This window comes from Pezoporus flaviventris, unplaced genomic scaffold, assembly GCF_033815535.1.
Source record: "Pezoporus flaviventris isolate CSIRO_AGI_PZ_B2104156 unplaced genomic scaffold, CSIRO_AGI_Pfla_v1 ptg000073l, whole genome shotgun sequence".
Taxonomy (NCBI): Eukaryota; Metazoa; Chordata; class Aves; order Psittaciformes; family Psittacidae; genus Pezoporus; species Pezoporus flaviventris.
Genome location: NW_026892621.1, coordinates 1,798,112 through 1,810,971, shown reverse-complemented (window position 1 = coordinate 1,810,971; position 12,860 = coordinate 1,798,112). Strand labels below are relative to the sequence as shown.

Sequence of the window (12,860 nt, the reverse complement as noted above, 5' to 3'; positions counted from 1 at the left end):
AATCATTCTGTGAAATCTGTAGTTTTGTAGCTGGTTCAGAGGAGCATCTTTGGCCAAAGGAAACTTTGATTAGCCTGTGCTTGGCATTACAGTCACCCTATACAAGAAGTGATAACAACCACAGATAGTAAATGCACACGGACCCATTTCATGAATGAAACTAACTCGGGCTGTATCCAAAGCAGATATACTGGTGAAGCATATGCAATAGGCAGCCCTTGTAAAAGGAATTATTCTTTCAGCTCAGGCCTCCCAGTAAAAGGTTGCTGGGCTTACATTTCCATTTCGTCTTGCTGAGCTTTTCTCCTCTAATTGTAATCTCATAGCATAAGCAAAAGCACAGGGCATTTGAAAAGCAATTGTCATTTAAATCATGCTAAATAATCACCCTACTTATTTTCCCTGTTCATACCCCAAAGACTGTAGTGAATAACACTGCTATAAATTCACGTACAAACCAGCCGGGCGATTCCTGGGGTGAAGCAGGCTGGGAGGAGTGTGTGGTCCTGGGCACGGGGGCTGGGTGCAGGCATGGCAGAGGGACATCTCTGGGGCAGGAATGCCATCTCGTGGCCATAAATAGCTATTATGTGGTTAAATCCATCTCTCATCCCTCCTTACAACTTCCCAACACTTCCCCTGTGTATTAGCTATGCTCAGGAAACAGAAACCAAGCGCTGCATTTTCTGTGTAGCCAAAATCATCCCGCTTTGGGTTCCTAAAGCTGTGCTATGTCGGCCTCAGCAGCTCCTCTTGGCTGCGGTGCCCTGGCAGCTGAGAGACATGGTGCTGGCACAGGAACGGGGTCTGTGGGGACTGTGTGTGAGCCACAAGCAGAGCAGGAGCAGACCTTCACAAGCTTTGCTTTGCTGCGGGCTCCGTCAGCTTTACCCTGCTCCTTCTGCACCTTGCGTGCTCAGTCGCAGATGTGATGCTCTCCCAGACAGATTTCTCTCTCAGCCGGCAGCCATAGTGTTGCCGTAGCCAGTTTGAGGATGTGGGAGTTGCAGCTCCTGGAGGGAGAGATGGTGCCTTTTGTCAGCTGTCTGGTACTGCTGGCTGCATGATGTTCAGCAAGATGGTGTCTGCGTGCGTGACACTTACATTGTGTCTCGGAGCTGTGCGAACAGAAAATGGACAGCCCATGAAATGGTGGAGGTTGGAGGACATCCTTAGCTGCTGCTAGGAGGAGCCCAGACCACAGGGACGTGCTGTCTCTGATCACCTTTTTGATAATACCCTCATGCTTTCTGCAGTTGTGGTTTTGGGTAAATGACCACCCTTTTTCTAAGCAAAATAATTGCTAATGGTGCTTTTTTTTGTTATTTTTTTTAGCAGAGGGAGCATTATATGCTCAGCAGGAATTAGGATGTCACAGGAAACAATTCACTCACTCAGCCCTTGGGTTATCCCATCAGCAGACATCAGTGCTCCATGCAGAGGCATTACATAGCTCCAGGGGAAGGCAGGTACCACCACTGCATTCTGTGCCTGCAGGGATCTTGTTGATCACCTGCATAGTACCTGCATGGGTGAAAGCAGGTTTTACTGTCAGTGTAAAGTCTATACAGAAAAAGCAAGGAGAAACTGAATCTGTGCTGTCACTCCCACTTCAGCTCAGCTCCTTCTGAGGGGATGGGACTAAAAGGCTGTTCTGTCAGCAGAAAGGGAGGAGAGCAAATGTGAACCAAAGTAGGCACATTGTCGATCTGTGTCTGATGACTTTGGTTATCCTGTTCTGAAGGTGAGTAAACACATCAGACTTTAACCGTGGGAGGAATCCTAGAGGGAGGCTCAGCATCTCTTGGGTATGAAGATGTGTTACAGATGCAAACCACTCTCTCAAGGCAGAGTGGAAATGTACCTACCTTAGACCTGAATGGTATTTCCTAGCCCAGGACATTTTTGCATGAGCAGAAATTTAGAAGATTCTCTGCTTCTTTATATATGCTTTGAGATTTTCCTCTCAGATCTTTCTTGTGCGCTTGCAGCAGCACCTTCTTAGCAATTGGAAATACATGAGTGCTTTTAGGGCAGGCTTCATTTCATCTGCTTGCTGCCTCTAAATTAGGATGAGGTAAATTAAGGCCTAACTCCACTGATTATTAATTAGATTTCTCCTTATTACAATAGCAGGAGCCTAAGGCAGGTGACACGGGCACGTGTACATGGTACTACAGTCCCCTAAACTTGTGTTTTTCCACAGCTGTGATTGGTCTTGTGTCTCAGCATTCTCTCCTGATAGTTAAATCTTAAATCCTTTCCTCAGAGACACAGTTCCATTGAGGCCCCCTGCAGCATGTGAAATCCAAACTCAGTCCCACAAAACCCCACCAAATGAATTAAAGGAGTTGCTGCTTTGTTGGTGGCTGGCTGCTGCTGGTGGGAGGAATTGACACCTCTTGTGGTTCATCCACAGCGTGATGCACTTGCTGAATGCTGCAGAACAGGTGCTTCCTTCTTTGTTTGGTGTCTTTACTCAACACCTTATTTTGTTTCTAAATCATCTTTTACCTTTCAGTAATGATATCTCTTGAGGTGATGCATCGCCAACTGGGTTATGTTTCTTGGAAGAACTCGGCTGATCTCAGCCGAGTTTTGTGGCCCTACTGCAGTAAGTTGCAATCCAGTTTGTAACTACCCCTAACCCAGCATCCCCAGATTGGTTGTGGTTTATGGGACCCTGTTGGTCCCCAGCTGTGTGAGCTGTGGGTTTTCTTGGAGAGCCCAAAACAAAGCCTGAATCCTTCTGTTGCCTTTGGGCTTTTTCAAGTCTCAGACGCAAACCAAACCCCTATTACCCATTGCCGTTACCATGGGAGTTGCAGAAAATATATATTCTCCTGAAGGCTTTGGCATGCCCTACTTCTTTTTATTACAGCTTCGTTGACCCAGCTGGTGCAGGTGTGAGCACTGCTTCCAAAGAGGAGTGAGCTGCCTGCTTGTGAAGGGCTCAGCACAAGGCATCCGTGTCTCAGTTATGTCATTCCTAGAAGTTCACAAATACCCATTTCTGATAATGAAATGAGCATTTTCATCCTGATTGAATTATTGCCATCCCTGCATCAGGTTTTGCTGTTGAGATGAGTAAGTCTGTGTGTCTGTTAGTCTGTTATAATGAACTGCAGCCTCTGAGTGTGGGCAAGAGAAGTTCAGAAAGATCATGATAACCACAATGCTGGTTGTCAACCCCTATTTCATATCTTTGCTGGTATATGTAAAGCATTAGAGAATATAACAAAAAGCTTTCCTGCATGCTTCTTCACATACACTTAACTGTTAAGCAAACTTAAAAACTGTTTTTTTTCCTCTTTACTTGTATCTCTAGAAATATGTAAAAAGGAAACAGACTTTAGCATTACATTAGAGGAAAAGGTGTACTACTCCATCAGCTGCATGAAGGTGGGTTAGCTCAGGGCCTGGTGTGCTGCTTCTCTAACTCTTGTTTTTCTCAGTGCTCAAGCTTTGGGCATACATGCTTTATGGCCCAAGATTTAAGGCTGTTTCCTGGGAAGGTCTGTTCTGGGGGGAAGGAATAGGATAAAGAAGAAACACCATCATTTGTGAAGCAGGATTTCTGGAAGTGCTAGACCAAGACTGTACATAGCATTTCGGTCTCCCAGCAGTGAAGTGGGATTGGACCTCTCCATCCTTAGAGTAGGATCCAGCTGCAGCAGGCACCACAGCTGGGCACTGCAGTCAGCTGAGAAACCAAGGCTGGATTAAAAACATCCCACCAGGTGAAGCAGTGACCCAGCAAAAGGTGACTTTGCTGATACGTGTCTCCTCAAAAAAGGAGAAGACACACAGGCAGTGTCTTATAAGGCTGCTGTCTGTGCCACTGTCTTGATGAGCTTCCCTTCACCAGCTTTGGAGGGACACAGACACGCTGGTGTGTGTGCTGGCAGAGTCGAGGTGAAGGATGTGGATGAAGAGCAGTGCATGGAGCATAACCCTTTCCTGCCTGCACCAGCAGTTCATGAAGGAGGCAGCCAGAATGGTCCTTGAGTTCCCAGCAGCTCTCATCCCAGGACAGCAAGGGAGGTTAAGCTGGCCTTGCAGATTTTGTTCCGCACATGGTCACATCTGCTAAAGGTCTTTCAGATGGACCTTCCTGCCTCTGTGGGCAGCTGTCTGCTGCAGGAAGATGGGTGATGCTGGCTAAGGGGGCTATGTGCAGGGATGAGATCAGCTGCGCATTCTGCATTCCCAAGGATGTGCTCCTGGCGTGGAAGGGGACACAGGAATTGCTGCTGATTCAGTTACATCTGAAAAACCACACTGAGCAGGTGGCTTAATGAACTACTGCAGATCTGACCAATGTGCAGGAGTGTTGTTCTGCAAGGCTTGTATACTTACACAGTCAACTTGTGGGAACAGAGCAAAAGGACAGCATCTCCCTGGGCATGCCCCAGGATATTGCTGTGTACATTGAGTGTGATGGACACCTGGAGTGAACTCACCAAGGGAAGAGCATAGCTCTCCTTGAATACACATTTTTACTTCTATTTTCTGATTTTTTTCATGTTTCTTCCACACAAGCTGGCAAGCAAACCCGTTTCAATAGCTATATCTGGAGAGGGAGAAAAGGTGTCCTCTGGCAGTTCTGAAGCCCATGACAACTGGTCATAGATCATGTTTAAATGTCAACCATGCCAAAAGCACATCACTTTCCAGCTGCTCCCGTGTTAGCCTGTTGATAGGCCGAGCTGCTTAAGAGGGCTGATTCATGGCCCACCAGTATAACACAGTTGTGCTTGTTCATTATTTATAGAAATCACAGGCATCGGTGTTCTGGTTAGATCAAGTTGCAAGAGCAGTGATGGAAGAAGGGTTAGTGTTTCAGAACAGGCAGGGACGAAGCAGACTTGCTGGAGACCACAGTACAGGAACTTAATGCATTCTCCTGAGTATTAACATGTGTATTCACTGATAGGAAAGTCATGGGTGCTAAAATTCCCTTTAGGGGAACTTTTACACACTAGAGGTGAAATGACTAAGTCAGTATCTCTCAAGGATGGACAAGAAAATCATTGATTAGGCCCTAGAAGTGGGATGTTGTGGAGAAAAACAGCTGGAGTCAGAGACCCTGCTGCCGGGTTTGATGTGGTATGTGAGTGCCATCAGGACAAGGACTCTTGCAGGGTTTAGCTCAAGCCTTATTTATATCCCTAACAGTTTCTTACACTCTGTAACATAGCAGTGCCTTGGCATTTGAATTATTTTTTCGTTTTGGCTACATAGTAATTTATGACTTTATAATGGCTGTGTCTGTGTTTTGGTAGCACTCAAAGGCTACAGCCAAATATCAGGATGTAAAGCACTTCACATTCATAGGATGGAGACTCTTGTTTCTGCAGTGATCTTATGGCAAAAAAGGGTAAAAGCTTGGTACGGCAGCAACATGAGGATCCCAGGTGGTCTTACTTGTTTTGTCTGTAAGCTGGGAATGTATGAGTAGCATCGGCCTGAAGCTTTGCCAGAAGATCACCAGGGGCATATCTCATTCTCTGGCTGTTTGCAGTTAGAAGAGTTTAGCCTGCTCATCGTAAGTTTGATTCTTAACTATAAACCCTGGAGACGCAAGCAGGTCCTACTGATATCACTGGGACAGTAGAGATACCACAAATAGGGTGATAATTCTAGCAAAGACCCTGTGCACAGGAGCATTTCTTGGTCAGCTCCAGGCTTTGGGATAAACTGGGCAATAACAAATGCTGGGCTGAGGATTTAAGTGGGACACAGATAGTTAGTGTGGTTCTAACTGTCAGAAAGTACTGTCAGGATTTTCCTGCTTGTGGTCTTCTTCTCTGTTCCATCTATATATGTAGATAGACGGGTGGATGGATGGACATTATTTGTCCTTGTTTGCAGATGAATTATTGCTTTGAAGTGTCAGCATGAGCTGTGATATGGGGACAAGATAGCATGGCTGCATCACGAGATTTGCCGAGAATGGCTCCCAAGGCACTTTCTGAGTGTATAAACTCTTGTAGTGATCACCTGCTTAATGATTAAATATGGGAATGAAACCATTACTTGGTTAGTCCCTCAGAAGATCCTAATGCCTAACTACTGTCCAGAGCTAATTTTCTGAACAATAATTTAATACACAGCCCAGATAAACCGCATACTTAGATTGAATACAAATGATGTTTTGGTGACATGAATTATGGCCTTATGCTGAGCATCACTATGGCAACTAATGACATCACCACAGGCTTCAACCTGCACAAAACCCAACTTCGAAGGGTCTCTGTTGGCTGAGATCTTTTCAGGGCTTTTGGGGGTATGAATATGTAAGCATCAGTGTTGTCAAGGGTTTGCTATGTATGTTTACTGTCATTTGAAACATTTATTCCCTTTGTGGTTAATGTTGTTCTCATGAAGGAAACCTAATGAAAATTACTGTTTGTATTTGGTTAGTAACATTTGTTGATAACATATGGTCTGGGAATGCTTCAGCAAATAAGAGCTTTTTAATAGTAAACAGAGATATGAGTTCTATAAAGCAGATGCTGTCAAAATACACAGCGTAAGGTTGGATATTTTCTTCCTTTTGCCTCTTACCCAAAGCAAGATTATCTTCCTACTTTTCCTGCCGGTGACAGCACAGTTTTTTTAAAGAGAGAAAACATAACCTGTGACTTAAAGCTGCAAATAGAAAATAAGGTTGTTTCTTATGCTTAAAACATTTATTAGGTAGCTGATGGCTCACACATGGAAAAGATAAGAATACTGAGGATGTGGCTGGACCTGTAGTGCTGTAGTTAATTTAAGCCTCTGTTCCCTGACACTGGTGGCAGTTTGATGCATCATCATAAAAGGTGAAATATGTGGAACAGTGACACCAGGAGAGAAAACTTGAGAGCAAAGCTGGCAAAGAAACTGAGTTTGTTAATCAGCTCTGCACTGAACACACTCATTTGCTACATTAGCTGGACAAGATTTGCTCAGTGAAGAGTAAAGCATAACCCCATACCTTTTGTGTGCAGGAAGGAGTAAATTATTGTTTCCAATAACCTTCCAAATGCAAAACCTGCTATTTGGTATTTATGTTTAAAGATTATCTAGTCACTAGACCACATGTCAACTGAGCCTTTTCTCAGTCATTTCAAGGGAACTGCATTTCTTCAGCAGAGCATCTAGTTTGAGGACAATGTAGAGTAAGTGTCATTAATAGCATGAGGGTGAATAGAAGTTGTTAGTGAGATATGGTATAATCTCTCATCTGACTTGCGGTATTCTAAGTCGCAGTGTATGTGCCATCACATTACTCAGAGGGGTTGCTCATGCCACACTCTTGGTTTATAAGCAGCACCTTGTCTGTAATTGTTCTTCAAGCTTGCTTGTACACTTTGCATGAGGTTCAGTGTGATGAATTTTCAGGGTATCTGGGAACAACACAGAAATCTAGTTCCCAAAGAATTTTATATATATATATATATATATATATATATATGCACTAAAAAATAAAGACAGAACAAAAAATTTAAACAAGCATTTTTTTATCTGCTGGTTTCACACTGGGCCTCTGCACAATCAGATGCTGAGGAGCATCTTCCTTGCAGTGGTGAGCCCTTCCCTAGTCTTTACTCTGCCCTTCGTCTTTGGCTGCCCTGTTCTCTGCTAACAAGGGCAAGTGTGGTTTTAGGGATGCTTTGCTTTGCTCTGTCTGGAAGTTTCTGTCTGGCTTAATTTTAGTAAGTTTCTAACTTTCTAAGCCATAGAAACAAAGCTTGAAACACAGCCGTGAAGTCTCCAACATGACTTTTTACCCCTTAGTGTGGAAGGTATTTTCTTCTCTTCTGCTTTCAAAATTGTTTAAAGCTTACAAATGGGCATCAGTTCAAGTTTCACTTAATTTTTGCTCTGTGACCCTCTTCAGTCTGTGCCAGTTTGCCAGAGGGGAAGTTTTCCTCTATCTCAAAAACTTGAAAACAGGTGACCAATTTGATGTGTTGTTCTGAGTGACACCACTTGTGGAGGCTCTTCAGGAGCCTATTGAAAAGCCTATTAGGGTGTTGAACAGGGGTAGTGTGTTTCACAGGTTTCTTTCCCCCACTATCTCTAAATCAACACTGGCTGCTGTGTAACATCTGGGTATCTTTAAGAGAACCCCATGAGGATACCTCCCAGCACAGGTCAGGACATTGTGGGTGTCGCCATTCATCCTTTCCATGGAACCAGAACAAATAGTAGACGGTGGTCTCAGATCTTGGTTCATTATGTAGTTGAAGAGGTGGCCACTTTCTGGCCACTGCTGTCCCATCCCCAAGGAGCTGGTGTCCTGCTCTGCAGTCCCAGCAAGCAGATTACTCCAGATGTAATGGCTTGAACTTGACCTGGGCTGGAGGGCTGGGCTGGGATTTGGAAGAGAACCCAGGTTAAATTGGTGTTTCTTCAGAGAAAGCAAACCTCGCTACCAGCCTGGAAAGAAGAGGTCAATCAGGCAAAAGAAGAGCAGGAGCATGAGCAGTTGCAGATATCCTGAGTGCAGATGTCCTCAATCCTCAACTCCTGTTGTGGCTATATATAGGTTGTCACTGCAGGAGACATATTGTTCTTTCTAAATAAAAAAGTTCTCTTAGATTTTGCTTCACACTGCTCCCAAATACTCCCATTTTTCCCCCCAGAGAACCATCTTGGGTTTTCCAAACATCTGTCCCACGTTTCCCAAAGAAGATAACTAATACCCTTGTCAATTTGTGTCCCAAAGAAGATAACTAATACCCTTGTCAGTTTGTGTCCCAAAGAAGATAACTAATACCCTTGTCAATACCCTTTGGCTTGTGCCACGCAGGACATTTTCAATTAGCCATTGCATGCCCACGCTGTAGTGCTGCTGATCTGAGCATCTCCATGTCCTTATTTTCACAGCTGGGGCACCCAAGGAGACTTCACGACAACACACGCGCTTCCTGCAGTGAAGGTGAAGCTGTTCACGGAGAGCACGGGAGTGTTGGCTTTGGAGGACAAAGAGCTTGGGAGGGTAAGATTCTGAGCTTAATAATGCTTCCTTCTGGCCTTGCTTTTCTAGAGAAATCTCTCCTGTACGGAAATATCCTTGGAGCACAACATGATCTGCTTTTTTGCCAAGCTTCAAGACGGGGGAAAAGAAAGCTCTCCACTGCTGTAAAGGAGTGCATCTCGCATGCTGTCTTTGTTGTGAGTTTTTAATGGCAGCAGTTCAGCTGGCTGTGCCTGCACTGAGCAAAGGCAGAGGATCTTGTGTGTGATATTGGCAGTCCGGAAAGCCTTAGAAGTTGCTTACGGAAATGGACATTCCTGAGGCAGAAAAGGGGGGATTATGCTGAAGCAAAAAAGAAAGGATTGAAGTTTGGCAGGAGAGTGTTAAGCTGCTCTCATATCTGCTGAGCAGCCGGTGCACAGTTTGAGCATTTGAAAGCACTGACTGCGGTACTCACTGCAAAGGGCTTCAAATCCTGGCTTACCCTGGGGACTGTGACTGAACCGGTGGTTTCAGAGGGGCTGCACTGGGGAGTGAAACACGGGAGCTCATTGCTCCTATCAATGGTGTTAATAGCAAAGGGCTCAGATTCCCAGGATACTGGCCACAGAGCCAACCTTCCCACCCATCTCTGCCCCCCAACTGTGGTCCCTAAACCAGTGCCCGCTGGTGACCCTCCATTGCTGCAGCCCACAGCTCCAGAATATCTGTGGGCAGCACTTTTCTGTGGATTTGGGACATTTCAGTTCATCTGCATAGATTTGTATAGTTTGTGTTGGCCCCAGGCATAAGTGGCAGCAAACTCCCTGCCATGCCTTCCTCAGCTCTTCAGCAGCATCAGCGTGGTGAAGGCCCCGTGAAAACTGGTTCAGGGTAAGAGAGGCTGCACCTCCTGGGTCACAGTTCAGCATGACCTGAGCAATGTCCAGGAGCACGCTGGGCTCTGTCTGCAGCACACCTTGCTGCCTGCCCTGTCTCTATGGCTGTGGACAAGAAAGCCATGGCCAAGAAGCCTACTGATCCTGTGGCAAGCCCAAATACAGTATTTCCAATTGTGGACTAACCCATTGGGATGTTTCTTGCTAACTCCATGTCAGCTTGTGCCTTAACGCAGGAGAGTCTGTCCATGCAACAAAGTTTTTCCTAATTAACGTGGGTTTGTGTTCATCCTGTTCATACAAGTGCCAAATGTTCTTTGAGGTCCTAGTTTGCAGTTGATTTAATTTCTGTCTCTGTGGTGGAGAGTGCTATATGTGGTTTTTGTCTCATATAATTTATGTTCATTTTGACTGTATTTTCACATTCATGTAACATCCTTTGTTATTGCACTTGAGAGAGAGAAAAGCAAAGCAGCCTCTTCTTTTGTCCTATCAATCTTGTATTCAAAGAGGGTCACAGCAGTTTGGATTTCCCTCATCCACACCTTCGTCCTTCCTTTCTCCATGTCCTCCTCCTCTTCTAAGAAAGGGAATGACGACACTAGGCTGCAGTACCCCAGCTGGAGACCTACAGTTGCTTTGCTGCACAGCTTCATAGTATTTTCAGGATTATTTTCAAAACCTTCTTCTTCAGACAGCCCGGTACTGTTGCCTTTATTCACTGCAGCATGCTGAGCAGAGCTTTTCACCCAGCCAACCACGATGCCATTCAGGGCTTTTCCCCCTGAGCGGTTACACTCGGCGTAGACCCGCTTGCTTTGTAAGTCTTGTTTCCACTGGCAAGCATGAGCAGTGCTGACTTTGCTGGTCCCGGGAAGCACTTAGCTAGGCATGTTGTTCTGGGAAGGATGTCAGGGCCCAAAGCGGCCCCTGTTGCCCTGAAACGCTGATGAGCCAGCCCCACTGATGCGCTTTAATTCCTATCCAGCGGGAAGCCATCCCTTGGCCCTGAGCTTCTGCAGGCTGAAGGACGTGGGCCAGCAGCAGTGAGCACGGGGAGCTGGGCAGTGATATCCCCTGGCCCGTGGCCACCAGTGCTTTCAAATGGCCAGACTTCAAAGGGATGCTCAGTGTGCCCGGAGAAGCTGAGAGATGACACGTGTCTGCTCAGGCTGCATCAGGATTTCTTCTGTAATGAAATAATGAAACCGGGAGCGTGTTAAGCCCCTGGTTTAGTTGTTGGAGTGGGCATGGACCTGTCTGCACAGAGAGAGGAGGGAAGCAGGTTGTATACACAAAAACACCCATGCTCGCTGCCCTTTGAGAAGTAGCTTTGTGCTCTGCCAGGCCTGTACAATGCCCACTTTCTATTGCAAGTGTTGAATTGGCAGCCAGCCGGCACTCCTCATTTCACCAGGGAGAGCTGGAAAACGCTCCCAAGCCCTGAACTGTTGGATGGGCGGCTTAAGGCATGGGAATACATCCTGGCCCTATTGAAGCCAGTGGCAGGGCTCCCACAATTTCAGCTGTGCCAAGACTTCATCTACTGAGAGCAAGGAGGGGAAGAGCCATGAATTGCAACAACACTGAGGAAAGCTTATGCGCCTTTTAATGAAAAGGAGTTAGAAATCAAAGTAGAGAGCATCCCAAACACTCTGAGTGGCTGCTGCCTTGCCAAGAGATGCAGTTTAACGCAAGTCTATGTGCTTTCATCACCTGCCTTATATGGGGGTCCTCGGATATTCCTCAGAATTTGGGGCCATCTGTGTCACTAACACCACCCTGCAGGGAGGACTCTCTTTTTGTCTTCAGTATTTACTGAATTGTGGTTTATCCAAGAGTGATGTAGTAGAGACTGGTGTTTCTAGGTTATCTATGTAACTGATAGGTTCAGATTCCTGCCAGAGAAAGCATTAGTCTAATCAATAAAAGAAATGATAAATAATGCTGGTGCATAAGAGTGAAGTTGAGAATCTACTGATGTTAACCTGAGGCTTGGTAAGAGACTCCTAAAATCATTCATCAGAGGACAATAGCATCAAGGATATTTTGGTGGAAAACAGCCTTTGGTTGTTGACTCAGCAGTAAAGTTGAAGAGCAGAGGAATACAAGATTATGGTTGGGGCTGGAGTTTCGCAGGAGCATGGACCAAGTGTGATCAAGGGATGAGTGATGGCAGCACATCAAATAACGAGGGGGAATGCTGCCATTTGTGAAATAATTTGCTTGCAGAAAGGTGAATGGGTTTAAAGGAGATTTATCTCACTACTGGACAGTGGAGACTTGAATGAATTTGTGCCAGGCAAAGTCACCTCTGAGAGAGGAAGCATCAGAAGAGGAATAAGCATAGAAGAGAGAGGGTTAAGCCACCACGAAGGACACATAAGGCAACACCAGGAGAAGATGGTAGATGTGGTGTAGTTCTGGGAGAATAGAATCATAGAATGGTTTGAGTTGGAAGGGACCCCAAACACACCAGCCTACCTAAAATGTAACCTACTGCATCCAGTCTTAACAGTAAGCAAAAAATGAAGCCAGCTTCCCCACAACCTGATAACAGCAATGGATCAGGCATTTTATGTTGAGCTTTCTGAGCCCATGAAACAGCACCCCTCACATGGGAAGTGTCAGGAAGGCTGGAGGTTGACCAAGTTGTATAGGTCTGAAAATGGAAGATTGCAGTGAGCAACCTCTGCAAAAAAATCTTGTTGCTGGTTTGCTATTCACATTAGTCCACCATCTCTTCTAGACTGATTTACCTGGACAGTTACAAGTTCATTTATCATGATCTTTCCTTAAATGATGGGAACTGATAATGCAGTTCTGTTCTGCACAGCCACATGAACAATAGCACAGTAGATATAGGAACCAAAGAATATACGACCTATTCTCAAAATAGTAAGATGTACCTCAAAACAGCAATAAAAAGCCATCCTCACTGATGTGAACAGAAATTCCAGGCTGACTTTTAGGGCAAAAGCAGCTCATTTGATGCAGTTTTGTTCCCCATT

The 12,860-nt window shown here is 45.3% G+C and overlaps 1 protein-coding gene across 7 annotated transcripts in view; it reads left to right on the top strand.

Moving 5' to 3' along the window:
* Positions 1 to 12,860, top strand: part of CADPS (calcium dependent secretion activator) — a 211,788-nt gene that overhangs the window by 88,809 nt on the left and 110,119 nt on the right. For all 7 annotated transcript variants that reach the window (XM_061472882.1, XM_061472881.1, XM_061472883.1 and 4 more), the window contains exon 7: positions 8,881 to 8,992. In XM_061472882.1, the coding sequence (XP_061328866.1) occupies positions 8,881 to 8,992 (112 nt within the window). The remainder of the gene's footprint in view (positions 1 to 8,880; positions 8,993 to 12,860) is intronic.